This window comes from Portunus trituberculatus, chromosome 50, assembly GCF_017591435.1.
Source record: "Portunus trituberculatus isolate SZX2019 chromosome 50, ASM1759143v1, whole genome shotgun sequence".
In the NCBI taxonomy this organism is placed as follows: Eukaryota; Metazoa; Arthropoda; class Malacostraca; order Decapoda; family Portunidae; genus Portunus; species Portunus trituberculatus.
The window spans coordinates 11,531,393-11,558,892 of NC_059304.1; the positions used below are offsets into that span (position 1 = coordinate 11,531,393).

The following is a 27,500-nucleotide window of genomic DNA, read 5'->3' on the forward strand; positions in this document are numbered from 1 at the left end:
CCCCCAAACATCACCATCGTCAGGACGCCAAGGTTGTTGTTGTTGTTGTCTTCGTTGGCGGCTTGCATGTTGGCACTGTTCACGTTATTGTTGTCATCGTTGTTGTTATTGTTGTTATTGTTGTTGTTGGCGGTGGAGTGGAGCAGTGAGATGAGGTTGACCACTGACACCACCATGGCCAGGAAGCTGAAGGTGCTGAACCCGCCGTCACCACCACCGCCGCCGTCACCACATTCTGAAAAATAGTAAGATATTAAGAAGAAAAAAAAGTCTGACAAAAAAAAATAATGAAAATTAAGAAATGGAAAATATATAATTACATTCACACACCTGCCCACACTCACCTTTGTTCAGATCAGGGAACCACACAACGGGCGGCGGGATGGTTGTGGTGGGCTGGGCTGCGGTGTGAACGTGGGAGTAATGGGAGTACACGCCCTTGACGGCACTCGGCAGGAGCTGTAGGACCTCCTGAGGGACGCCTTGCTCCTCATGGACATCACCCTTTCCCTGCACGGTCACCAGAGGGCCGGGACACGTTAAGTTTCCTCACATATAGTAGAAGTAGTAGTAGTAGTAGTAGTAGTAGTAGTAGTAGTAGTAGTAGTAGTAGTAGTAGTAGTAATGATGATAATAATGATAAAGATAATAATATTAATGATAATAATAATAATGATAATGATAATAATAATGATAATAATAATAATAATAATAATAATAATAATAATAATAATAATAATAAAATAAAAATAATAAGATAATAATAACCTCTTGCAGTCTTCTGTGAGTAGGATGGAGGGCGTGGTGGGTGACGCGGTGCTGCGGGAAGCGGAAAGCGGCCGGAGAGTAAGCCGAGGGTCGCGCCATGAAGTACTGGGATGATGTGGGAGCTGCGTTGTCGAGGTGGAGGAAGGCGTGGTAATGGTGGAGAGGCGCTTGAAGAGGGAGAGGAGAGAGATGACGGTGGAGTGGAATCCGACTGACACTTCTTTCTTCTCTCAAAGTCACTTCAGCTTCTTTTCTTCCTTCTGCAGGTGGTGACGTCTCCTGCAGTGTGTTTTGGAATAGAAAGGAATCCGTGACTTCTTTCTGGATATCCTGATATTCAGAGGTCGTGGGGCGTACCAAGATGCGAGGAATAAGCAAAAATGGAGAAAGGATGAGAGGAATCGTCATGAGCAGTGTGGCGGTGGCCGGCCGCCGGATTGCCATCCTGTCAGGGCGGCTGTGGCTGTGGAGCTGAGGGAGACGGAAGGCGTAGTATTGTGGGGTGTAGACATGGAGGGACGGGAGGGGAGAGAAGAGAATGGGAGACTGAAGGAAAATCAGAGGAAGGAGAGCTGAAAGAAGGGAGGGAAAGAGAAGACGAGGAGGGAATAGAGAAAATCTTTTTGATTTACATGAAAACATGAGAAATAAAAAAATCTGATTATGGAAAATAAAAAAGGAAAGATGAGAGAGAAATAGGAAGTGAATAGCAAGAGGAGAGGCAGACAGGAGTAAAGGAACGGAGGAGACGAGAGATTCAGGGGGTGAGGTGGTGAGGGAGTGGGCGGGTGGAGAGAGACCTGGAGGTGGGCGTGTGGTGGGTGAGCAGCGGCAAGTCATTCCCACTGTATTGCCACTGTTGCGAGGAGCGTCTGGACGGGTATATTTTTGGCGAAAAATGTCTACGCTCATACACGAAAGACGCAACCCAGGACGAGGTTTGCTACGCTTATCACCTTGGCCTGGCGCACAGGTGTTAACGCTCCCATGCCAACACGCCACACTTGTATCCAACAAAAGTATCGTACACACTGTCAACACCTGCACCACACACACACACACACACACACACACACACACATGGACACATCACTAATTCGAGAAAAAATATTAGATTCGTCCTACACTGCGCAGTCGGCTGGCTGGTGGGTGCTGCTCACTACTGTTTCATTCTGCCTCTCCTGTGTGCCTTGAGTTATAAGTGAGAAAACAATAAGCGTAATGCGATGGCCGGGAATCGAACCCGGGTCAACTGCTTGGAAGGCAGCTATGCTCACCACTATACCACCATCGCTGAACTCAAAAGAGAACTAACAGATAATATATCGTGATAATTTCTAGCGAATTTCCAGCACTATGAGGCAGTATAAGGGAAGAATTCTTAGGAAGGTGTTGGTCACTCAGTGAAGCCACGAGGGAACAATAATCGCGCCAAAAGGAACAAGTAAGAAGACTGCGACAATACCACCGCCACCTCCCTCGCGACGGAAACGTATCGTGGGGACCGAAAGGAGTGTTGCGACTCTCCAAGTGAACAGAGAAGCGACACGTAGAGCTGTCACAACGAAAATTTTTCCTGATTGATGGAATATGCAACTCTCACAAATGTCAGTCCTCAAGAATTCAAGGGACAGACACAATGAGAAGTACGAGTAACGCATAAAAAAAAAAATGTCTAGTTCAAAAATGGTTTCCAAGTGTTTCTTCACGGTACACAACGTTGCTTTTCCTCCCACCCTCATCCTCCTTCTTTCCCTCCTACCCATGCTACCTCTTCCCTCCAGTTGCAGTCTCGTTCCAGTTTTTATTACTATAATCACATATTGCAAGGTTGTCTGAACGATCTCCAGCACCGGTTATCGCTCATCGTTGAGCGCCAGTCTTTATGCTCTGTTTGAAGCATTTAAAGTATGTGTAAAAGTACATAACATGTGCGATGGCCGGGAATCGAACCCGGGTCAACTGCTTGGAAGGCAGCTATGCTCACCACTATACCACCATCGCATGATTCCACCTGGTTTTCAAACATTATATAATGTAAAGAAAGGCATGTCTTTCTGCTTGATGGCAGTTGTTATTTTTACTATATTGAAGTTTACATTGAATAATCAAGGTGTTTGTGTATCTATCTATATAACAATCTATCCATTATCTTTCTTTTTGTGCTATCATGACAGACAGTCTGCTGGGGGCGGCCTTGGCTATACAAGTACTATGTAATACATCAGCCGCGGAGTTAGGCGGTGGTGGATATTTTGATCATGACGCTTCAAGAACTGATCCAGCCGCCACTCGAGGACGAGAACTGAGAGATACCACACCTCGAGGATGAAGAGAGAGATGACATTGTGATGCCCATGTGACAATATACCTAACAAACAAATTACAAACAAACATTCGGCCGTTGCATGGGGTTTGTGCGATATGGAAATACTATAAGAAACTAATCTTGCCCATCAAGACGCTCCCGAATTTTCTCACCCGAGGGAGCCCTTAACTTTACCAAAGCCTCCTACAGGGTATTATTCAATAATCGAAAGGAAAACTAAACATGAACACGTTACTCCTTCATAATGCAGAAAAAGCCTGTGGTGGATTTTCCGCAAGTCGCTCCGCACTGATTTCTCTTCCCCCTTCCTGTTCCTCCTCCTCCTACCACTGCCTCTTCTTTCACTCCTCATAATGGTCTTTCCTTCAGTTGCACGTTCTCTCCATCACTTATATCTCCAGTATTAAGATCTGCTAGACAAGGTGCAATACAGGCTTGTTTCTGAGAGACCCACAGCATCACTCATCGCAGACTGCATGCCACCCATTATTACACCTAAAGGACTTTGGAAAGTGTAAAATAAACCTCATTGCGATGGCCGGGAATCGAACCCGGGTCAACTGCTTGGAAGGCAGCTATGCTCACCACTATACCACCATCGCATGATATAAGGGAGGAAAGGGTTAGGATATGAAAAATAAATCATACTATTTTTTTTTTTTTTTTTTTGTTAGTTTGTATAGTGTTGGGTCATCAGCATGGACTTCTGGAAGGATATGAAGCCATGTATTTGTCTCGTTATCTCTATCCATACATCTATCTGACCCGATCTTATCCACTCACATCTTGGAAGGTGTCTACCGCCCCTCAACCTCTAGCCGTGTGAGAGAATTTCGTGAAAAAGTGTGTGCATGTGTAACAAAACTCCCACCAAGAGGATCCCCACACGTTACACTCAGCAATCTTCAGACTATATGATCTGCGCCAGATGGAAATTACTTCTCACTATCGGGTTATGTAGAAAAAAAATGTACATGTCAGAAAAAAAAAAAAACTACACTTCAATAACTGTTGGCGATTATTTCATCCTCATGAGTGGCAAGGCGAAGCGTCACCGTCACAATGATTACACTCCCAGGTTCGCTAAATCACTGACAGTTAATCCAATCTCAGCCACCATCACCCTAATCTACAACGCAGCACCTCTTGGGGCGCGCCTCGCTCAGATATTCCACTAAACAACGCTGGTGACGAGTGGGGACGCGCACACACTGTATTGTACCACCCGCCATCACCATCACTCGCCCTTATCACCGACCAGCGCGTATCCACCACACCGTCAGTGCAAACATCCGTACAATCTTACACAGCCACACATGTGAAGCTTACAGTATCGGGTCGAACAACAAACGCAAGCACTAACCAACACAAAAGACGCGATATAAGTCTTTAAAACACGAGGGACGGACTTGTAGTACGTATAAAGAAACAACGACTGACAAACAACAGCACCTATTGGTATTATTGGACCTAACTGCATAAAGAGACAACCAGAAGTATTCAAAATCAACCACAAACCATTACCAACTTGTCCACGTTTGAGAATGCCAGGAATACTCAGCATCAGGGTAATTCTACTGTTGTTATTGCTCAATTCGCCTCTACTGCTCAGGGTCGAAGCAGATGGAACTTCCACCAAAGCCAGAAAATCAAGTCTCCCGGTAGTCCATTCAGACAAAATGTTGGCAAGCACGGAGAGGCAGGGAGCGGCGGAGCATAAAATAGGGCATGAGAGGCAGCCCAGGCAGGTGACGGAGGCTATTAAAAGACGACAGAAAACGAGTATGGAAGAGAGACCACGAGCTGCCCCGTCCTGCCCTCCTGTGTATCCAGCGGGGGAGTTCACCATCTTCGGCTTGCTCTCCTTCATCGTGCTTCTCATGCAGCTTATCATTAACCTCGCTAACAACAACAACAACAATAATAACAACAACAATAACAACAACGATAACAACAATAACAACAATAATGATTTCACGGTTCAGAACGAGAATATTGTGAACACCGATGTGGAAGAATCGAGTGTAATGGGACGATCAGTGTTTAATATCCATCAAGAACCTTCATCTGCCATCCTGTCCTCATTGCAGCGCCGCCCCCCTGCACCATGTTCGTGCAAGGTTGCCCGGCCCTCCACTTCATCTCTCCTAAGACCACCTTCACCTCGCCTCATCTGCGCATTTCTGCTGCAGTGTGTGGTGGCTCTGGGCTTCACCACACCTGCCAGCTTCCCAGGGCATCCTGACCAAGGAACTGAAGGCGAACTAAGGACGGGACGCAGGAGGCAGGATTGTCGCTATTATTTGCAGAAGTGTTTAGGAACCACTATTCACTAAACTAAGATAATGGTTCTATATTGTGTGTGTGCTTGCGTGTGTGTGTTCACTGTTCAGTGATTTTAGTTATCCATTCATCGTAAAATCTTCATTTCTGCTGCAATTTTCCACCAACTTCCCATTGATAGTCTACATGTAGTTCCACCTTAGGAGTCCCGTTGGTTCCACTGCACACCTCACGGACCCAGAAGTCACGCGAGGATTTTCAGCGAGGCTATCCAATCTCTGCAGGGTGTGAGTAAAACCCTCTCAGCCTTGACGGACGTGTTCTGCGTCACGTTCTGCCTCGCGTTTACTGTTGGCATAACTGTCTTGTCCCTCATCACCAGCTTTGCTCAATCTCCCACCTGTACAGTTCCTCCTCATTGACAGTGCTCTAAGAATGAAATCACTATCACGTTATAGTTCTTACAGTGGAAAGAGCACGTGGTTGGCTGATTTTGATATTTGCAGACACGGTTGACGACGAGCAAATCAAAACCAAGAGCTGCAATGTTGACACACCGGCAGGTTGGGGTTGTGTGTGTGTGTGTGTGTGTGTGTGTGTGTGTGCCGGAGGTATGTATTAAAGTTTGGCACAGAACGCTTCCATCACGCCTTAAAGTATGTTGGTTTCGGCTCGCCATCTGTGGTTCCTTTATCTCCTTAGCGTTCCTATCCTGTCTCTCAGTGCCTTTCGTTGGTCTCCCGAGGACTCCCAAGAATTCGAGCGGCAACTAGACGCTCAAGTTTCTCAATATCTTTCCTTGGAGCTGGGACCTGACGGGGACCTGACGAAAGCGAGGGAGGAACTACTGCACCGCCAGAGACGCAACGCCTGTCCCGGGGGGGTCAGGGGGTTCGGGTTCAACACCTTCAACTTTCTCACGTTCCTCCTACTCACATTCAACGGAGTCCTGAATGCAGTGAATAACGTCAACAACAACAACAATAATAACAACGCTAACTCCCAGAACAACGTACACATCAATACCGATGCTGTGTCCTCCAACTCTGATTCATCAAACGACGTGACAGTCATCATCCCGCCAGGGCCTGGCCGCCGCAGGTTAGTGACAACAATAGTTCGATGTAGTAGTAGTAGTAGTAGTAGTAGTAGTAGTAGTAGTAGTAGTAGTAGTAGTAGTAAGAGGAGGAGGAGGAGGAGGCTTAGCGTAACTAATTGCCCTACACCCCCAGGAGACGCAGTACAAGCTTATGTAGCGAGGTTGTGGAGGGGACCTTAGCCAGACGAATGGTCTCTGAAGCCCGGCGTGCCGTATTGGAGGAAGGTCGCTGGGCCACCCGGTGCCTCGAGGGGGCGCTGTGCCATAGCGTGGTGAGGCTGGCGGCGGAGGCGGGGGCGATGGTCTTCGCTCGCCAACACAACGCTACTACTTCCTTCCCGTTACATCTCGCCCCTTGCAGCCGCCTCTACCCAAACTGCCCGCCGCAATCTTTAGAGTGATGACAAGTGTTCCGGCGTGACCTGATGTCTCACTATCACCCCGTCCCCAACACCGCCAACATCACCAACCAATTACCGTCCCCCTCGATACTCACGGCAGTGCGCCAGTGGAGCGCTCTAGCGACAGACAAGGAACTATTTTTAGTAGTGTTTGCTATCAGAGACTAGTGTGCAAGCCGTCCGCCGGCAGCAGGTAGATTTGTTGGCCTGCTGGGCTGCAACCCGTCAGGAGGGTGGCTAAACTATCGCCGGTGTTCCAGTGTGATATGCATTAGATCTCGTCTGTCTTTGTGATTTGTGAAACATTTTGCCTTTATTATAAAACTTTTCAGTGTTCTTATGTGCGTGAACGTTGTGTGAAGGACACACACACACTGGTCTCAGACTTATCCCAAGATCGGAAATAATGAGCTCTGAGCTCGTTCCGTAGGGTAACGTCTGGCTGTCTCGTCAGAGACTGCAGCAGATCAAACAGTGAATTACACACACACACACACACACACACACCGCGTAGTGTAGTGGTTAGCACTCTCGACTCACAATCGAGAGGCCCGGGTTCGAGTTCCGGAATGCGGCGAGGCAAATGGGCAAGCCTCTTAATGTGTAGCCCCTGTTCACCTACTAAAAAAAAAAATGCATTTCATGGAGAGTGAGTCATTGTTTTTCGCAAATATCTTTCAAACTAATGAATTGATCGGAATGGTACTTTGACACTGTGTACTAGACACCTTCCGCTAATTTTTGGTCATACTAAGCAATGCTAAATGATGTTAGTAAAAGCGTTTACTCTTGAGATATACGGTGTTGCCGAGCCTCGCTAACCTATCCATACGAACGTCTACAATCCCCATCCCATTCCTCCCTACGTTCCTCTCTCCCGCTCGCTTCCCCCCTCCACGTTCGATTGTGTACTGTACGTTAGTTCTGGCGACTCATGTGACTTCGACTTTAAACGTCAGGAGTAAACGCTTTTACTAACACCATTTGGCAATGCTTAGTATGACCAAAAATTAGCGGAAGGTGTCTTGTACACAGTGTCAAAGTACCATTCCGATCAATTCATTAGTCTGAAAGATATTCGCGAAAAATAATGACTCACTCTCCGTGAAATGCGTAGTAGCAGTAGAATAGGTACGAGATTTAACTCGAGGGGTTGTGGCCTCGCTTTTCCGGTGTGTGTTGTGTGTGATGTGGTCTCAGTCCTACCCGAAGATCAGTCTATGAGCTCTGAGCTCGCTCCGTAATGGGGAAGACTGGCTGGGTGACCAGCAGACGACCGAGGTGAATTACACACACACACACACACACACACACACACACACACACACACAGAACGGTGGAAAAGTGGAATGCATTGAGTGATGAAGCGTTACAGCACATAATGTGCATACATAACTTTAAAGAAAAATAGGATAAATGGAAACATGGAGACAGGACACTATGAGCCCCGCTCGAACCCTGTACAATATAACTAGGTAAATGCACACACACACACACACACACACACACACTTAACACAGTACGACTGATGGTGTATATGTTTCTTTATTGCCGGTGTTTATCTTAAAGATTAACCACTACATCTGGTATCATAATTTTCAATAATATCAATAAGATAAATTGATGTAAGATGGAACCATAATTTTCTCATGTAAGTGTTATTGCTTATAAGCATTAAACTAATCTTTATTGTGAAACCTAATAGTGAATGTCTGATCATAATCATTAGCATCATCACCGTCTGACACACAGCAATGACAAAACCCAGATCATCCAAAGGAAACTCTCGGAGCGTGTGATCGTAGCTGCCACGCACCCATTCCCTCCCGCCACTCAAAGCGTCTCCGAAGCATGCAGGAAACGATGGCCGCCCTGCTGGTGCTCCCGAAGCTGGACGGGGCGTGGAGCTTAACGTACCCACTTGACAGGACAAACACAAAAATTCTGCTCCATGACTTTCCTAGGCAAGGTGCAGCACGGGACGATCACCAACATAACGATATGAACGACAGGATGATGCAAGGTGACGACACGCACCACGCCATCAGCAAAGTGAATCAACCACTCCACACGACAATACACTCAGCGAGCGGTGAGGGCAGCAGTGCTGCAGCCAATAGTAGCGGCGACGAAGTTCGCGGCAGGCAGGCACGCTCGTGCCCAGGAGGATACAGCCCAGAGGCGGCGGCCTTCACCTTCGCTGGCTTCATCATACTTATAGGCCAAGGCATCGTTAATGTAATCAATGTCATCAATAACAACAATAACAACAACAATAACAACAATAACAACAATAATGACAATAATAACAATAACAATAACCTGAACAACAACGACCTAGTGGTGGTGAACAACCAGGCGGCCCACTTGGGCATGGCGCGCAGGGCCGCAGATTCACGCGGCATGGGGATATCACACCATTATGATGCTCATGTAAGTGTTTCCCTATCGATAAGGCTTTTCATTAGCATCAATGAACATAGTTATACAAAACCTATTAATACAATAATCCCCACTAATGAAACACATTTTGTAGGCGCACGTGTTGCCCCAAGCATTGTTTCCTGCAGAAAGACGCGGGCATACAGATACACACGAGACCGTAACAAAAGCAGCAGCCAACGAAAACAAGTAAAATGTGTCTGCAGTAAGTCTCGTTCACCAAGGTCGATTTTCTCTGCCAATCGCAGAGCAGAGCCTTAGAGACTAGAGAGGCTGTGTCGAGCGGCAAGCAACACCTAACACAAACTCAGCTACTCGCGGTAAGTATTATCAATGACGTCGCAGCAGTAGCAGCAGTAGTAGTAGTAGTAGCTAGTAGCAGTAGTAGTAGTAGCCAGTAGCAGTAGTGGTAGTAGTAGTAGCAGTAATAGTACTTGGTAAATAGTGAACCATTCCCTGCCTATAGTGGTATATTTCCTTGCAGGCTGCTGGCGGCGGTTGCTCTGGTAAGGTGGGATGCAGTAAGCAGCACGACATTAGCGTGTCAACCACACTCAACCTGAGAGCAGTGCAGTGTCCACTTACCACGCTCCTTTAACTTTTATAATAATATTAATCTTAGTAATTTTCCCTCATGTTAGTGGTACTACAGGAAAAGCTCATAAATGGTATAAGCCAGAGTGATGAAAATGCAAAACAGTAGATACATTCTGCGTTTCACCGAATTGAGCCCCGAGCAGAGGCAAAGGTTTTCCACGAGACTCATTTTCCCCCATCCACCCGTCACTCCCTCCCAAGGCCTATTTCTATATCTCTTTCACAACTTGTGCGACCTGTTGTGCAATCTATGCAATTAATGCAATTTGTGCAACCAAAGCAAGCAATACAACCTGGTCACATTGGTTGCCTTGGTTGTATGAATTGCATTGGTCGCATGCAACCAGGCATTAATCAACCATCATCCTTTCTTTTTAGTACCCTCCATTCGCTTCCATCATTTATCTTTATTAGTATTGTATGAACCAGTGGTTCTCAATCTAGGGGCCATGGCGGGCTGTTATAAATTAAACATTTCTAGTAAATAGTAATGTTAAGTACCTGGAGAAAAAAAAAAAAAAAAACTGCATCCGCAACTCTTGCCAACCAAGTTCAAGTTTCCCTATGTCCAATTGTGTTTTGTAGTTCAGTAATGTACATAAGTTAAGCATATCACAGAAATCTATCAAAAGAAGATAATTATGACTTCCAAATTTGTGATAAAGGAAAGGTGTTCTCTAGCATTTTATTAATATAATTGTTTTATTTATCTATTTTTACTTTTTGGTAGGATAATATTTGGGAGAAAACTGAAGAGGAGCCAAATGAATGTTGAGAAAACATGAGGAAGGAATGGATAGAAAAAGATTGAGAACCACTGGTATAGACAATAACATGTAGATGGACATACATATTTATTCTATCTTTGAGGAAAACAAATACAAAAATTCATATACTATTATATTTTCAATTCAAATACTTTTCACTTGACCAAAGTTTTATCTCACGTGTGTAAAGTCTGTGACAAATCCAGATGGCTTCTTACATATAAACCACTTGATTTGTGTGATATGAAACTTTCTAGACCTTACATATGCTATGACAAAACTCATCACCACACTCTTACTTCTGTCACTTACTACTATTGACTGATGGGTCACTCACTAAGTGACTGTTTACATGTGGAAGACCTGTGGAGTGTGACCTGGTGGGACACTCCACAACCTAATACTGTACTTTTAAACTTTCTTTTTTCTCTATTATAGTTTGTAAACCAATTTTAATGTTCCAATGAGTATTGTAGCATTTGTAAATTCTCAGTGCATAGTTATTGACTCCCAAAGAAAGAAATATAAAGAATATATATATATATATATATATATATATATATATATATATATATATATATATATATATATATATATATATATATATATATATATATATATATATATATATATATATATATATATATATATATATATATATATATATATATATATATATATATATATATATTGTCTCAATAAAATTAAGCCTATTTTCCTCATCAATGACTGACCCTCACTACTTTGATGTATTGTACATGCAGTTTAACATTTAACAAATTGCTATTAAAATTTACAAATAGGTACAGGTATATCTACAATATATGTAAGTATGTATTTATGCATATATATGTGTATGTACGTATATATATATATATATATATATATATATATATATATATATATATATATATATATATATATATATATATATATATATATATATATATATATATATAGAACTTGATCCACAAAGTTTAATTTTGAGCAAATTTAATATTTTCTAACATAAAAATACCTCTAACACAGTCCATTTATTAGTGACAGTGATTCTCACATCTTGTCCACATGTCTTCAGCCTTCACACTACGCAAGGTGTGAATAAAATAATGCAAGACTACTATGAAAATATAACCAATAAAAATAATATTCTATTATAAGAAAAACCATATAAAATCATCTCCACAAGGTGAGATAAGAGAGATTATTGTATGCTTTGATGTGTTATGACAATTCCTTCCATTCATTCTCTCTCTCTCTCTCTCTTACACACACACACACACACACACACACACACACACACACACACACACACACACACACACACACACACACACACAGGTAGCTCAGTGGTTAGAGCGCTGGCTTCACAAGCCAGAAGATCGGGGTTCGATTCCCCAGCCGGGTGGAGATATTTGGGTGTGTGAAGCCCCTGTTCACCTAGCAGTGAGTAGGTACAGGATGTAAATCGAGGAGTTGTGACCTTGTTGTCCCGGTGTGTGGTGTGTGCCTGGTCTCAGGCCTATCCGAAGATCGGAAATAATGAGCTCTGAGCTTGTTCCGTAGGGTAACGTCTGGCTGTCTCGTCAGAGACTGCAGCAGATCAAACAGTGAAACACACACACACACACACACACACACACACACACACACACACACACACACACACACACACACACACACACACACACACACCTCAGCATACAGGACACCACCAGAGGGAGAACGATGCCCTCCTAAGCATGCAGATTCTTGTCCTCAGCTGAACCACCACATGTAACACACACAGGACACTGAGGGCCTATGTTGTCTTGCACCAGGCACACCAACATCTTCCTCTACTGGCTATCTCAGCGCTCATTGCTGGCAGAAACAGTAAGCTACATAGACAATCAGACCTACAGCAGAGGTGTTTGGCTGATATAAGCAACACCAGTACTCCCCCTCAGTCAGGTGCTCTGAATGCAACATCTTATAGCAGATGACTGTGCTGACATTACTCCTGCCCTTTTAACAAAATCATTAAGTTATCTATTAAGTAGGTAGATTTCAAAACTATAAATATCATTTAAACAGCTATACTAAAACACCCCCACTGGTTCACCACATGACCCCTACAACACACTGCCTCCAGTCACCACAATAGCACATCTCTCCATGTCTTCACAATACTGCCATATTTTTTGTTCAAAATTTCATCTTTAGTATTAGAAATTTACAATTTGGTCTCATTACAAGTTGAAGAACAAAGAGAAGTAATGTGCCACAAAGATATTGAAGAATCTTTCTTCATACAATAGTTAAAGACTCAAAGGCTCAAGCACACAAAGGCCAGCAGGATAATAAATGAGGATAACTGCTACACAAATAAATCCAATCCTGAGCATCAACAAGCTTTTCAGTGTTGCATAAATGCTGCATTCGTGGAAAACACCATTAATGAAACTAGATGTTCAAGTTGCAACAAATGCAGTCACTCACTTTTGGAAAATGTATAATTATGTCTATCTTAATCTTACTGCTAATATGCACCCTTGGAGTCAACCCTAAGCAACTAACGTAAGACACTGTTAGGCTCCAGTGGCCTTCCTCAAAGTGATGGGAGATCCTCAAGGTCTTGGATCCCTCGCACCGCAAACACTACCCCCTTGCACCAAAACATTACCTACTGCTTGGACTATATCACAGCTATATTATCACTCATCCATCCTCGTGTATACAAGCATTACTCAATGTGAAAACTGCAAGTGCTGGGGTGCATTAATAACATTAGGGCTTTGTATAAGGGACTGAAACATCCGTAAAACTGCATGGCAATGTAGTTAAGAGAAAACAGTTAGATAAGAAGTCATGAATAATTTTCAGGAACATAAGTAAACATTATAATTTCAAGAGAAATAAAATATCTGAAACAAAAATAAAGCATAGAGAAAGGCAAGAAAGCCATCACAAATTGAAGCTTTCTGGAAAAAATAGAAAATAATAACAATTACACTGGGTACAACAAAAAAGGAAAGCTGTTATGACTGTTCCTGTCATCACTGGCTGGTTGTTTCACAATGGACAAATATAGCACTCACACTGTGGAAGCACTCACTGGCCAAGAAGAACCAATACACTACTTACCAGAAAGAAATAAAAATAATTTGTGCATATGCGATCTAAACATAAATTTATAATTTTTCATGTTTAAATTTCCTCTAGATAAGGCTTCATTAAAATTAACAAACGACAAAGAGCATATTACAAACAACAATTAAATATTCCTAATTCAATTGAGCTTTGACATTAGGCAAATTTCTTAATCTCGTAACCTTCTAGAGACTGATAATGGTAGACAGGAAAGGCTGGGTGAGTGAAGCCCCTGAAAGACTGAGAAAAGACCACATAACACAAGACAAAGAAAACACAAGCGTGCACTACACCAAGACCTGTTAAAATGCAGGTGTGCCAGAAGTTTTATGACTGTTTGAATGCTGAGATACCAATGTGTATTTTGAAGAGGTAGAAGCTAATGATGAGTAAATTTAAGAATACTTAAATAATTCACTAAACAAATATAATAACAACAAAGACAACTTTCCACACATGCGGCTTGACATACAAGAAGAGACAAAACAACAAAGAAAACATAAAGATGAAGCAGGCAACTCAAAAGAACTTTGAAATATATCTAACGTTATAATAACAATAAAGATTGTGAGAAAATAATAAATATATTGATATAATATTTTGAAAATACAAAGACACATCAGCCCTGTGTGTAGGTGTGTGTGTCTGTATGCAGTTCAAAATACACACACACACACACACACACACACACGAGACGCGGTAGAGGAAGCACGCAATACCGTCGCTCCCGAGAATCAGCTGATCTTCACTACCTTTGTTTGGGTTTGCAGTGGCCTGGGCGAAAAGTGTGGACTCATTTTTTTTCATGAATACAGTGTTAAATAATAATGAGTGAGAAAGAGATTCCATCTAAATGCAGGTATGTGACAAGGGAAAGAATGAAAGCTGATGATGACAATGTTGGTGAGGGAGAAAGAGAATTTGAAGGCTTTGATACGGCGCAAACTTCACTATTTGATAGAGTCTTGACTATCGAACGTAAATTAGATAAATTGATAAAGGAGAGTATGGGAATGAAAGAGAATGAAGAACAGGATAAAGAGCTCCAGAAATTGAAAGAAAGGATAAAAGAGTGGAAGAAAACGAAACTAGGCTAAGAACCGAAAATGAAGAATTAAAAGTCCAAATAGCGAACTACAAGAAATTGATGGAAGAAGGACTCGGTAAAGCCGAGAAAGAAAGAGAAGCTAAAAGATCTAGTTAACAAAGAAGAAGAAAGAGTACAAGAGATTAAAAAGAAGTACAAGCATGGAGATCCAAGATAAGAAAAAGAAGTACAAGAACAGTTGGATGAATGACAAGCAAAATGATAGGAGTCCTCAAGAAAAAGAAAATTTAGTAAGATAAGTAAATTTTTGGACTGAAAGAAAAAATGTTAAATATAGACCAAGAAGAACAGTTAAAAGTAAAAGAGATAAAAATATGACAAGCAAAATGATAGGATCACAAGCAGCAGCAGAAGAAGTACTATATAGAAAAACAAAACTCAGAGAAACAGAAGGTTGCAAAGATATATATATAAAGAAAAATAGAAACGAGGAGGAAAGGAAGAGACACAATGAACTGGTGGCAGAAGCAAGAGAAAAAATAATGAAAGGTCAGAGGAGGAAAGAAGATTTTTGGAGAATTATAGGAGACAGGATAAGGAAATGGTATATAAAAGAGAAAGAAGAGAAAAAATGGAGCAAGTTTAACTAAAATGATAAGAACAAGAGATTAAAAATGATGTATACAAACATAGATGGGATTTTATCTAGTAAATTAGAATTAAGAGATTACATAAAGAAAGAAGAACCAGATATTGTATGCCTGGTGGAAACAAAGTTAAATGAGGCAATAAAAATAGACATAGATAAAAGGTATAATATATGGAGGAGAGACAGAGTGGGTAAAGGAGGAGGAGTCATGATGATGTTAAGGAAGGAGATAGTGGTAAATCAAGTGGAGTTTGGGAAGGAAAATCAGAAATACTGTATGTTAAGATGCATATTAATAAAAAGGAGTTAACAATCATTGGAACATATGTGCCACCAAAACAAACTCATGGACTAACCAAGAATATAGAGACATGATAGATGACACAATAAGGAGTCTTACAAGAATCATTAAGGAAAGGAGAAAAGTGATATTGGTAGGAGATTTCAACTGTAAGGAGGTAGACTGGGAAAATTATGAAAGTGGTATGGGGAAGATGCCTGGGAGATAGATTCCTGAACCTAATGATAGATAATTTGATGGTCCAAAGAGTAAAGGAAAACACAAGATTCAGAGGAAACGATGAGCCGGCAAGATTAGACCTAGTTTTTACAAGGGATATACCAATTAACGATGATATAAGATACAAGTGCCCATTGGGAAAGAGTGACCATGTAATATTAGAGATGGATATAGAAGAAGGAAAGGAAGATAGAGATGAATCATACAAAGGAGACCGATTAAATTACAGAAAGGCTGATATTGAGAATCTCAAGAACTATTTTAAAACGTAAACTGGGAGGAGATGGAAAACTCATTAACGGTTCAAGAGAAATATAACTTATTTTTGGAAATATACAAAACTGGGGTCAGGGAATATGTTCCGAAATATAGACCTAAAGAAGAAGGAAAGAAAGATTGGTTTAATGCAAGATGTGCTAGGGCAAAGGAGAAACGAGATGGAGCATGGAAAAGGTGGAGAAGAAACAGAAATCCAGAAAATAAGGAAAACTTCAAAACAGCAAGAAATGAATATGCTAAGGTGAGAAAGGAAGAAGAAAAGAACTATGAAAAGGACATTGTCGAAAATGTAAGGAACAACCAAAATTGTTCTACAGATTCATAAATGGAAAAATAAGACAAAAAGAAACAATAGAAAGGTTAAAAGGAGAAAACGGAATGGTGGAAGACCCAAAAGTATGGCAGAACTGTTAAATAGTAAATTTCATGAGGTCTTTACTAAGGAATCCAAATTTGAAAGACCACAGGGTAATAGAGAGACTGTCTATATGAAAGAGATTAAAGTAACCAAGCTTGAAATAAAAAGTTGATGACGGAATTGATGAGGAAAAGGCAATGGGACCGGATGAAGTCTCAGGCAGAATACTGAAAGAATGTAGGGAAGAACTAGCAAGTCCAATATACAACATCATAAAATGCTCAATAGAAAATGGAACAGTGCCAGTGGAGTGGAAAAGAGCTGAGGTGGTTCCCATATATAAGAGCGGAAGGAAGGAAGAACCTTTAAATTACAGACCGGTATCACTAACTAGTGTAATATGCAAGATGTGTGAAAAGTAATAAAGAAGCAATGGATTGAGTTTCTTGAAGACAACAAAATATTATCAAATAGCCAATTTGGTTTTAGAAAAGGTCGGTCATGTGTGACAAATTTATTGAGTTTCTACTCTAGAATAGTTGATAAAGTACAAGAGAGAGAGGATGGGTTGACTGTATTTATTTAGATCTAAAAAAGGCTTTTGATAAAGTGCCACATGAAAGATTACTATGGAAGTTAGAGGAGAAGGGTGGCTTAAAAGGAAGCACATTGAGATGGATGAAGAATTACTTAAGGGGGAGAGAAATAAGGACGATAGTTAAAGATATGAAGTCCAAGTGGAGAACAGTAGACAGCGGAGTGCCACAGGGGTCAGTATTGGCACCAATACTTTTTCTCGTATATATAAATGACATGCCAGAGGGAGTGAACAGCTACATAAATCTGTTTTGGACGATGCGAAACTGTGCAGAGTCATTAAACAAAAGAGGATTGTGAAATACTACAGGAAGACTTAAACAAGATCTGGAAATGGAGCAAAAATGGGAGATGGAATTCAATGTGGACAAAAGCCATGTCATGGAAATGGGAAAAGTGAAAGACGACCAGTGGGAATCTATAAGATGGGAGATGGAGTAGAACTAGAAAAAGTAAAAAGGAAAAGGACTTGGGAGTGACAATGGAAGAAAATAATCAACCGGTAAGCCATATTGATAGAATTTTCAGAGAGACGATAATTTGCTAAGGAATATTGGAGTAGCATTTCACTATATGGACAAGGAAATGATGAAGAAATTGATAAGTACTAAAATAAGACCTAGATTGGAATATGCAGGAGTTGTGTGGACTCCCATAAAAAGAAACACATAAGAAAATTAGAGAGACTACAAAAATGGCTACAAGAATGGTTCCAGAATTTAAAGGGATGGCATATGAGGAGAGACTAAAGGCAATGGATCTACCAACCTTGGAGCAGAGAGAGAGAGAGGGATCTGATACAAGTTTATAAATTGATTAACGGAATGGATGAAGTGGATAATGAGAAACTGATCCTGAGAGAAGAATATGACTTTAGAAGCACAAGATCGCATAGTAAGAAACTAAGGAAGGGACGATGTCTGAGAAATGTTAAAAAATTTAGTTTCCCGCAAAGATGTGTTGAGACTTGGAACAATTTGAGTGAGGAAGTGGTGTCAGCAAAGAGTGTACATAGTTTTAAAGAAAAATTGGATAAGTGTAGATATGGAGACAGGACCACACAAGCATAAAGCCCAGGCCCTGTAAAACTACAACTAGGTAAATACACACACACACACACACACACACACACACACACATTAGTGTGGCCTGTAAGTAGATAAATATATAAGTAAATTGAACTAGATTCATAAGTAGTTTTGTCATAACAAGTGGCACCTTAATACTACATAGATATGCCTTTGCTCTCTATAAAACAGTAATTAGATAACTGTATATACAATCACAATTACATACAAAAGATAGCTTTCATAAAAGTACAAAACAAAAATTTGTAAATGCATCTTGGGAAAACTCTATGAACACTTTGAGGATCTGGAACCTAAATATCTGATACAACTCCATACAAAACACACCCATGACTGCTGAGCCTCTCCTGGGAGGGTGTGAGTCTGGGTGAGGATGGGGGGAGGTGAAGGCTGTTAGGATGGAAGATGTTTACTGTGAGGTGGGTGACCAAAAACAAAGAGCTGGGCACACAACTCCCAACAGTGAGAGTGTTGGGATGTGACTAACAGGTGAGTGCCACCGTTGCCATTGTCAGGGTGCCAAAGAGGAGGCACAGCAGTTGAGCGCAGGACTGAGCTGGTCGATCCTCCTGCAGCAGGTCTGGCAACACTGTGACCAGAGCAATGTTGAGAAAGCCTCCAGCTGTGAAGCCCAAGATGTACACTTGAACTCCACCTGGAAAAGAGCATTTACTGCTATATCATAAATACCTTTATAAATAAGTCATTCATAAAGCCTCAATTCTCTCAGCATCCTGCCACTCAAGAAACTGACACATCCTCAAGAAGCAAAAAAGAGGAAGTGAAAGTGAATAAGTTAATAACCAGATATAGACACTTTGGATATCTTGATATAAAAATTAGACAACCAGTAGTATAAAAATTACTTAATAAATTTCTTAACAAATACTGCAATCATCATTAATTTTCTTTGTATGTCATGAAAGATACTTGGGATATTAAGTATAAAATAAGCAAGTATCTTTAACGGTTATCTCTGGAGTGATCATCCAACTTTGTGGCTGCAGAGTTAAGGAGACTCACCCAGAATCTCTGTGCTGCCTAGGAAAAGGGTGACTAGAGCCCCCACAAGTCCCACTGTCGCTGTGTAGAACTGGGCCTTGGTTGCCTCCCATCTGCTGAACCCTGAGGGAAAAAAGCAATGCAGTTAATACATCACTTCACTTACAAACATTCCATTCCTCTAAAAAAAAACTTGGAGGACACACAGAAGGTTCAGCAGGATGATCATGCTTCAGAAGAACACTTTAATCATTTCTTACTCCTGTAACACTATTAAATAGATGATGTCTCACAGGATGACTACAAAATACACACTATTAATACCTTTTACCAAATCTTGTGCTCTAGAAAATTTCTGAACTGAATTCCAAGATAGAACAAAGCAGCCTGAAAAACAACAAAACGAACAACCTAAAATGAATGACAATAAGGTAGAACCAACCAACCTGACTTCAGAAGGATGGCAAAGTCACCAATCTCGTGTGGCACCTCATGAATGAGGATAGCAGCCGTGGTAAGCAGGCCCGTCTTGTAGGACACCATGAAGGAGCCAGCCACTGCCAGGCCATGAGTGAAGTTGTCAATCCCATTGGCGACAAGATTGAGGTAGCCCGTCACCTGCAGAGGGAAGGATTTACTGAGTGAGGGCAGAAGTGTGAGGACAAAGCAGTATATGTAATGTGTAGGTAAAGGCTTGATGTCCAATTAAATGAAACAATAATTGAAAAAATGAACACCATGATCTAAATTTTTCAAGAATATCGGGACCTATTTCTCAAAAACTTATGTATGTATATAAAAAAATGTGCAATTTTTTTTTATCATACACAGAGTAAAATAAATATACACCAACACTCTGATATCTATCCAATATACAATGAAAATATCAAAATAGCAACTGAATAATGGCAGCCATAATACATCAGAAAGCACACACACACACACACACACACACACACACACACACACACACACACACACACACACACACACACACACAAGAGAGAGAGGGATGGGTTGACTGCATTTATTTGGATTTAACAAAAGGCATTTGACAAAGTGCCACATGCAAGATTACTGTGGAAGTTAGAGGAGAAGGGTGGCTTAAAAGAAAGCACATTGAGATGGATAGAAAATTATTTGAGGGGGAGAGAAATAAGGACGGTAGTTAATGATATGAAGTCAAAGTGGAGAGCAGTAGAAAGTGGAGTGCCACAGGGGTCAGTATTGGCACCAATATTTTTCCTCATTTATATTAACGACATGCCAGAAGGAGTGAACAGCTACATAAATTTGTTTGCGGACGATACGAAACTGTGCAGAGTTATAAAGCAAAAGGAGGATTGTGAAATACTGCAAGAAGACCTAAATAAGATCTGGGAATGGAGTAAGAAGTGGGAAATGGAATTCAATGTGAACAAAAGCCATGGAAATGGGAAAGAGTGAAAGACGACCTGTGGGAATCTATAAGATGGGAGATGGAGTAGAACTGGAGAAAGTCAAAAAGGAAAAGGACTTAGGAGTGACGATGGAAGAAAACAATCAACCAGTAAGCCATATTGATAGAATTTTTAGAGAAACATATAATTTGCTAAGGAATATTGGAGTAGCATTTCACTACATGGACAAAGAAATGATGAAGAAATTGATAAGTACTATAATAAGACCCAGATTGGAATATGCAGGAGTAGTGTGGACCCCTCATAACAAGAAACACATAAGGAAATTGGAGAGGCTACAAAAAATAGCTACAAGAATGGTTCCAGAATTTGAAGGGATGACATATGAGGAGAGACTAAAGGCTATGGATCTACCAACCCTGGAACAAAGAAGGGAGAGAGGAGACCTGATACAAGTTTATAAATTGATCAACGGAATGGACCAAGTGGATAATGAGAAACTGATCCTGAGAGAAGAATATGACATCCGAAGCACAAGATCGCATAGTAAAAAGCTGAGAAAAGGAAGATGTTTGAGAGATATTAAAAAATATAGTTTCCCGCAGACATGTATTGAGACGTGGAACAGTTTAGATGAAGAAGTAGTGTCTGCAATGAGTGTGCACACTTTTAAAGTAAGATTGGATAAGTGTAGATATGGAGACGGGGCCACATGAGCATAAAGCCCAGGCCCTGTAAAACTACAACTAGGTAAAATACACACACACACACACCTCCTTCCGGCCATCTCCTGAGCCTCCCTTAGTATTGTTGTTGTTGTTCAGTGCTGTGGAGGAGGAGTCATGACTTGCCAGCATCTCCACCACAATGAAGACAAAAATTCCTGCCAGCACACACAATCCCACCTGGGTGAAGGCCTCATGGGTCCCGGCACCCCCTGGGGAAGACACATGAAGCAAGTGGTTTAAAGAGGCAGTCAGCTGTGAGGAATATTGGTGCACTTAACTAACAACGTCAACTTTAATTTTTTGTTTAGTGCAACTTGCTGATTCAACTTATACATACATATAATGCTGTGTGGGTACATACTGCTGCATTTCACTTGCTAATTTTATTGTTTTTTGTTTTTTTGTTTTGTTTAGTGTGATCATACAAACGTGGTAAGTACTTTACTACTTTTCATGTATCCTGTTACTTAGATATGACTATGGGAAAAATTAAGTGTACACACACACACACACACACACACACACACACACACACACACACACACACACACACACACACACACACACACACACACACCTTCCAGGGCCATACTCCATGCTTCCGGCAGGAGGTGAAGGAATACATCTCCCAGCAGACCACCCACTGCAAAGCTGAGCAGGAGAGGCAGAACACTCAGTCCACCTGCAGGAGAAATGAAAACAGTGTTACTTGTAGCATTACCTTGACATTATCAGAACAAGTGGTAACGTACAAAGTGAATGGCAGAACATAGCTTACAGATTCCTAAATTTCAACATTACTAAATGGACTGAAGACTGAGAAAAGGCAGGGAAAGTTGGCCAGATATTATTCTGACACTCACAAAACAACTGGTAATAGGCACGTGATGGTTTCCTGGCAGTGTTAATTAATGGATGGCAGAATAGCTTCACACCTCCTAAAACTCCACATCGCCAAAGAGACTGAAGGCTGAGGAAGGTTGGCCAAGTCTTCATTAGGAGCCTCATAACTTTCTCTTATCATGTGGCAAGGTAAGGAGTACATAAGGCCACCAACACTCAGTGGCTTAACATATAGTTCACCATGAATTAAGACACTACACAATGGTCTACTCATAAAATATATGCAGATCTTGTCACTTCACACTGACACATACTATGCAAAACTGATATATGGCTCAGGGCGCTCTCTCTCTCTCTCTCTCTCTCTCTCTCTCTCTCTCTCTCTCTCTTAAATAACAAAACTACATTAACTTGGCCTTTCAATAACCTAAGGTAACTATAAAGGCAACAAATATAGATATAGTAAGAGTTTGCATAAAAAATTTAATGTATGTTTAAATACAATTTGTTCACTGGCAAAGTAGTGAAACGTTTCTCATTAAGGGGAGAGAGAGAGAGAGAGAGAGAGAGAGAGAGAGAGAGAGAGAGAGAGAGAGAGAGAGAGAGAGAGAGAGAGAGAGAGAGAGAGAGAGAGAGAGAGAGGAGAGAGAGAGAGAGGAGAGGAGAGGAGAGGAGAGGAGAGGAGAGGAGAGGAGAGGAGAGGGAGGGAGGGAGGGGAGGGGAGGAGAGGAGAGGAGGGAGAAAGAAGGAGGAGGAGGAGGAAAGGAAGGAGAAAAGAGGAGGAGGAGGAAAGGAGGGGAAAAGAGGAGGAGGAGGAGGAGGAGGAGAAAAAGGGTGACATCTTCCTCTCTTCCCTTACCTAGTCTGTCACCAGTCACGTCTCAGATAACTTGCCAAGGTCTCTCTCTCTCTCTCTCTAAGCAAAACAACATTAACATCACGGTTAAGAAAACTTATGGAAGGTCGCCGCTGGTGCCGCCTCCTCCTCCTTCGCCCCTCCTCCTCCTCCCCATTCTTTATCTTCTTGTACTTACATAATTCCTCCTCCTCCTCCTCCTCCTCCTTCCTCTCTCCCTCCCTCTCCCTGTTTCATTCTTACTGGCATTATTTTACTTCTACTAACACGCTCTCTCTCTCTCTCTCTCTCTCTCTCTCTCTCTCTCTCTCTCCCATAACCAGTGACCACGCATTGCTGTCCTGACACCTGTTGCAATCTGTCACGCTCGTCACCTGTCACAATCGGGGCCGCAGGCGGGAGAAGGAAGGGAATGCAGGAGGGGTGGGAGGGATAAATGTTAGGGATATGAAAGGTAAGGAAGGGATACAAGGAAAGAGGGGATGAAAAAAAAAATGAAAAGGACAAGACGAATGTGAAGGATAAATAACACGTGAATGAAAGGCGATAGGGGGGAGGAATAAGAGGAGAGGAGAGAAAGGGAAGGAAGGAAAGGGTAAGGGTATGGAGGGAAAAGGCAGGAGATGAATGGCATAGAGGAAGTGGTAGTGGTGGTGGTGGTGGTGGTGGTGGTGGTGGTGGTGGTGGTGAAGCTGAGATGAAAGAAAGAACAAACTCCTACTTGGTCTTTTCTCGACTTTGTAACACCCACGCAACTCTCTCTCTCTCTCTCTCTCTCTCTCTCTCTCTCTCTCTCTCTCTCTCTCTCTCGTCTAGTCTATTGTACCTATCCAATTCACTTCCCTTCTCCCCACCTCTTCCCTTCCCTCTCCCTCTCTCTCTATCGAAATCACTGCTAAGGAATCCCCGAGTCCAGTCCACAACATCCACCTCTTATCGTGAGCACAGGAAACCGGCCAAGTGCTGAAAAAATAGAAAAAAAAAAAAAAAAAAAAAAAGTAGCTGCAAGATAAAAAAAAAAGTAGAGAATTAGATTTAACACCTGAGAGAGAAAGTGTGTGTGTGTGTGTGTGTGTGTGTGTGTGTGTGTGTGTGTGTGTGTGTGTGTGTGTGTGTGTGTGTGTGTGTGTGTGTGTGCATCTTTACCAGGAGCACAGCAGAACACTAGACGAGAGGAATGCGGACATCACAAGAGTAGAAGGCGTAAGGGAGTTTACCTGACCAAAGGAAAGATTTACCTGAAACACACCTTCACTTTATCGCAAGACTGAAACATGATCATCCGGGAGCGACTTTACTAGCGAGCCATTTTACTTGTCTAAAAAATTAGTCCTCTTCACCTGGAGTCTACATGAGCGCCAATCTACCCATGAAAGAGTCTACTAATGAGTGACTTTGTGTGCGAGTTTACTTCAGACGTGAACTTAATTAATGAGTAATCTGTGAATATCTAAAAACATCCCTTCATTAGTTAACTTTGATGCTAATTACCTATGCATGAGCTTACCTGAGTACCAATTTACCTGAGTTCTATATTCACTTGTATACGAACACACCTGAACACAATTTTTTGTATCCGCGTCCTTAACGGAAGTCTAATTTACCCTCTCATGAGTTAACCTGAATTCCAGTTTGTCCATAAAGGAGTTTTCTTAAGTTCCAATTGCCCAGTCCACAAATTCAAATAAGCGCCAATTTACCTGTTCAAAAGTTTAACCTAAGGGCTAAGTGTCAATTTATCTGTGCATGAGTTTCACAAGTTTCCCTGAGCCGGGTGAATCTGGCCACGTGTTTATCGGGGCACGGGTCTCTGGTGGTGAGGGCGGCTGGCACGGCGAGGCGAGGCGCGGCGGGCCAGTGCAAGCATCGCGGTCGTCTGGTGTGCTGGGGAGGAGGTGCTAAAGTGCTGAGTGGAGTGCTGAGTGCTGAGGTGGAGTGTTAAGTGCTGCTAGTGTGTTATACCAAGAAAAGTGAAGCGTAATTAAGTGAAAGTGAAGTAATGAGCGTGAGGGCGTAAGGAAGGCAGACGTAGGAGGATAGCGTGGTCTGAGAGCCGCCTGCACCAAGACACCACAAGGAATACTCCAGCAGCACCAGCAGTAGGTCCAGCAACATGGAGGGCCCGGCAGCAGCGAAGAAGTGTGTGTATCGCGGCACGGCGGTGAGTACAGAGGCGCCGACCCTAACAGCACTATCACATGACCCGGGGTGAAGGTAGAGTAGACCTGTTGTCTTATGGAATATACGTAATTGATACACCTTATAACTCACCGAAGAAAATCAAACAAATAATACTACCAGAGCGAGAGCGAGAGCGAGAGAGAGAGAGAGAGAGAGAGAGAGAGAGAGAGAGAGAGAGAGAGACCAATAAGATAAACACCAAGAGAGGGACACAAGGATAACAAAATAACAGTGGTATACGAACGAACGAGAAGTTACACCAATAAGGATAAGAGAGAGAGAGAGAGAGAGAGACAAGAGGAGAGAGAGAGAGAGAGAGAGAGAGAGAGAGAGAGAGAGAGAGAGAGAGAGAGAGAGAGAGAGAGAGAGAGAGAGAGAGAGAGAGAGAGAGAGAGAGAGAGAGAGAGAGAGAGAGAGAGAGAGAGAGAGAGAGAGAGAGAGAGAGAGAGAGAAACCTAATTTTCCAGTTACTAATAATACACACAATTACCACACAACAATGAGAGAGAGAGAGAGAGAGAGAGAGAGAGAGAGAGAGAGAGAGAGAGAGAGAGAGAGAGAGAGAGAGAGAGAGAGAGAGAGAGAGAGAGAGAGAGAGAGAGAGAGAGAGAGAGAGAGAGAGAGAGAGAGAGAGAGAGAGAGAGAGAAAGCTGAATGAAAAAGACAAGGGAAGAAAGAGAGAAAGGTCTGAAAGGGGAAAGCAAAAAAGAAAAAGTAACTCATTTCCCTTTTTATCTATCTGAAGCATGAAGGGAGACCAAGAACAAAAAAAAGTCCATTACATTGTCGCTAAGAAAATAAAAAATAAAAATGAATAAATAAAAATAATGCATAAATAAAACAGGCATAAACATTTCCAAAAAACTGAGATTAATTTAGATGAAGGAACGAGAGAAAGAAGGCAAAGGAAGACATTTCAATAAAGACAAAAGATGATGTTACAAGAAGGCAGGGCGAACATAAAACAGACATAGATAGGTAGATAGAATATAGATAGATATAAGAAAATAATAAAAAAGAAAGAAAGAAAGAAAGAAAGAAAAATTGAAAGCATAAATGGATATAGGTATGCATATGGACATAGATAAAAAGAAAAAAAAGAGAGAAAGTAAGAAAGAAAGAAACATTTAGACAGATACAGGTATACGTATGGACATATTGATAAAAAGAAAGAAAAAGAAAGAAAGAAAAAGATTGAGAGAAAGAAAAGAAAAAAAGAAAAGAAAGGAGAAAAACAATCTTTAAATAACCTGAACAATAACGAATCCAACAACAACAACAACAACAACAACAACAACAACAACAGAGCATGAATCACACCCACCCCTAAACAGCAGAGAGCCAACACCTGCTCTTCATGTTATTATTATCTTTATTATTACCATTATTTTTATCTCCCGTGAGGAGGCGAACAGGAATGCGAGAGGAGGAGGAGGAGGAGGAGGAGGAGGAGGAGGAGGAAAGAGAGGTGGAAGGGGAGGAAGATAAAGAGAGACGAAGAAAAGAAAAACAGAACAGAGGTGGGGAAAGACAAAACAAGATAAATGGGAAAAACTTGACGAAGAAATGAAGAATGTGAGAGAGAAGGGAGAAGAAAGAGAGGAAAGAAGGTAAAGGAGGGTAAAAGAAGAAACAACAATAAGAGGTAAAGGAGAAAAACAGAGAAATAGCAGAAACAACGAAAAAAAACATGGAAAATATGGAAACAAGAGAATGAATAAGAGGAAAGAAACAAAGTAAAGAAGAACAACAACAAAGAGCAAAAACCAAAACATGAGAAAATAGAAAATGAAATACAGAGGAAACAAGAAGGAAAACAAGAAACATGAAAAAGAGAGCGAGAAAAAGAAAATAAATTAGCAAAAACGAAGCGAAGAAAGGAAAGAAGAAACAGGAGGATACTAATGCGAGAGGAACGTAACGCAAGGAGGAAGGAGGAGGGAGGAGAAGAAGGGAGGAGGAGTGTGAGGGAGAAGATAGAAGAATGAGAGACGAACAGACCTAACAAATAATAAAAAAAAATAAATAAAAAGTAACGTGAAGGAGGAGGAGGAGGAGGAGGAGGAGGAGGAGGAAGGATTAAAAGTACGGATCAAGGTAAGCTCGGCATTGACTCTACGTATCGTGTGTGTG

At 41.7% G+C, this 27,500-nt stretch overlaps 4 protein-coding genes and 3 non-coding genes across 12 annotated transcripts in view; 2 read left to right on the forward strand and 5 right to left on the reverse strand.

Annotated features, from left to right (window-relative positions):
* LOC123500048 overlaps window positions 1–1,766 on the reverse strand; it is a 2,417-nt gene extending 651 nt beyond the window's left edge. Inside the window, exons 1-3 of the mRNA XM_045248670.1 lie at window positions 769–1,766; window positions 345–510; window positions 1–235 (exon numbers count right to left, since the gene is read on the reverse strand). The exon at window positions 1–235 is cut by the window's left edge and continues 291 nt beyond it. Coding sequence (XP_045104605.1) covers window positions 1–235; window positions 345–510; window positions 769–1,680 — 1,313 coding nt within the window. The 5' untranslated portion in view covers window positions 1,681–1,766. The remainder of the gene's footprint in view (window positions 236–344; window positions 511–768) is intronic.
* A 224-nt stretch (window positions 1,767–1,990) lies between these two features.
* On the reverse strand, window positions 1,991–2,062 carry Trnag-ucc. The gene has a single exon. It is a non-coding gene; the product is annotated as a tRNA-Gly (tRNA).
* Window positions 2,063–2,700: 638 nt separating this feature from the next.
* On the reverse strand, window positions 2,701–2,772 carry Trnag-ucc. The gene has a single exon. It is a non-coding gene; the product is annotated as a tRNA-Gly (tRNA).
* An 855-nt stretch (window positions 2,773–3,627) lies between these two features.
* Window positions 3,628–3,699, reverse strand: Trnag-ucc. Its single transcript has one exon. It is a non-coding gene; the product is annotated as a tRNA-Gly (tRNA).
* Window positions 3,700–8,312: 4,613 nt separating this feature from the next.
* Window positions 8,313–12,010, forward strand: LOC123499499 (GATA zinc finger domain-containing protein 8-like). Its single transcript, XM_045247544.1, has 3 exons — window positions 8,313–9,313; window positions 9,417–9,642; window positions 9,807–12,010. The coding sequence occupies exons 1-2, from the start codon at window positions 8,732–8,734 to the stop codon at window positions 9,513–9,515; spliced, it is 681 nt and encodes a 226-aa protein (XP_045103479.1). The 5' UTR covers window positions 8,313–8,731; the 3' UTR covers window positions 9,516–9,642; window positions 9,807–12,010.
* A 333-nt stretch (window positions 12,011–12,343) lies between these two features.
* Window positions 12,344–27,500, reverse strand: part of LOC123499498 (zinc transporter ZIP13 homolog) — a 50,450-nt gene continuing 35,293 nt past the window's right edge. For all 6 annotated transcript variants that reach the window (XM_045247538.1, XM_045247539.1, XM_045247537.1 and 3 more), the window contains 6 exons: window positions 22,065–22,169; window positions 21,533–21,696; window positions 19,806–19,977; window positions 19,381–19,482; window positions 18,376–19,012; window positions 12,344–12,381 (listed from right to left, as the gene is read on the reverse strand). In XM_045247538.1, the coding sequence (XP_045103473.1) occupies window positions 18,840–19,012; window positions 19,381–19,482; window positions 19,806–19,977; window positions 21,533–21,696; window positions 22,065–22,169 (716 nt within the window). In that variant the 3' untranslated portion in view covers window positions 12,344–12,381; window positions 18,376–18,839. The remainder of the gene's footprint in view (window positions 12,382–18,375; window positions 19,013–19,380; window positions 19,483–19,805; window positions 19,978–21,532; window positions 21,697–22,064; window positions 22,170–27,500) is intronic.
* Window positions 25,061–27,500, forward strand: part of LOC123499497 (F-box/LRR-repeat protein 2-like) — a 64,360-nt gene continuing 61,920 nt past the window's right edge. Inside the window, exon 1 of the mRNA XM_045247536.1 lies at window positions 25,061–25,347. Coding sequence (XP_045103471.1) covers window positions 25,300–25,347 — 48 coding nt within the window. The 5' untranslated portion in view covers window positions 25,061–25,299. The remainder of the gene's footprint in view (window positions 25,348–27,500) is intronic.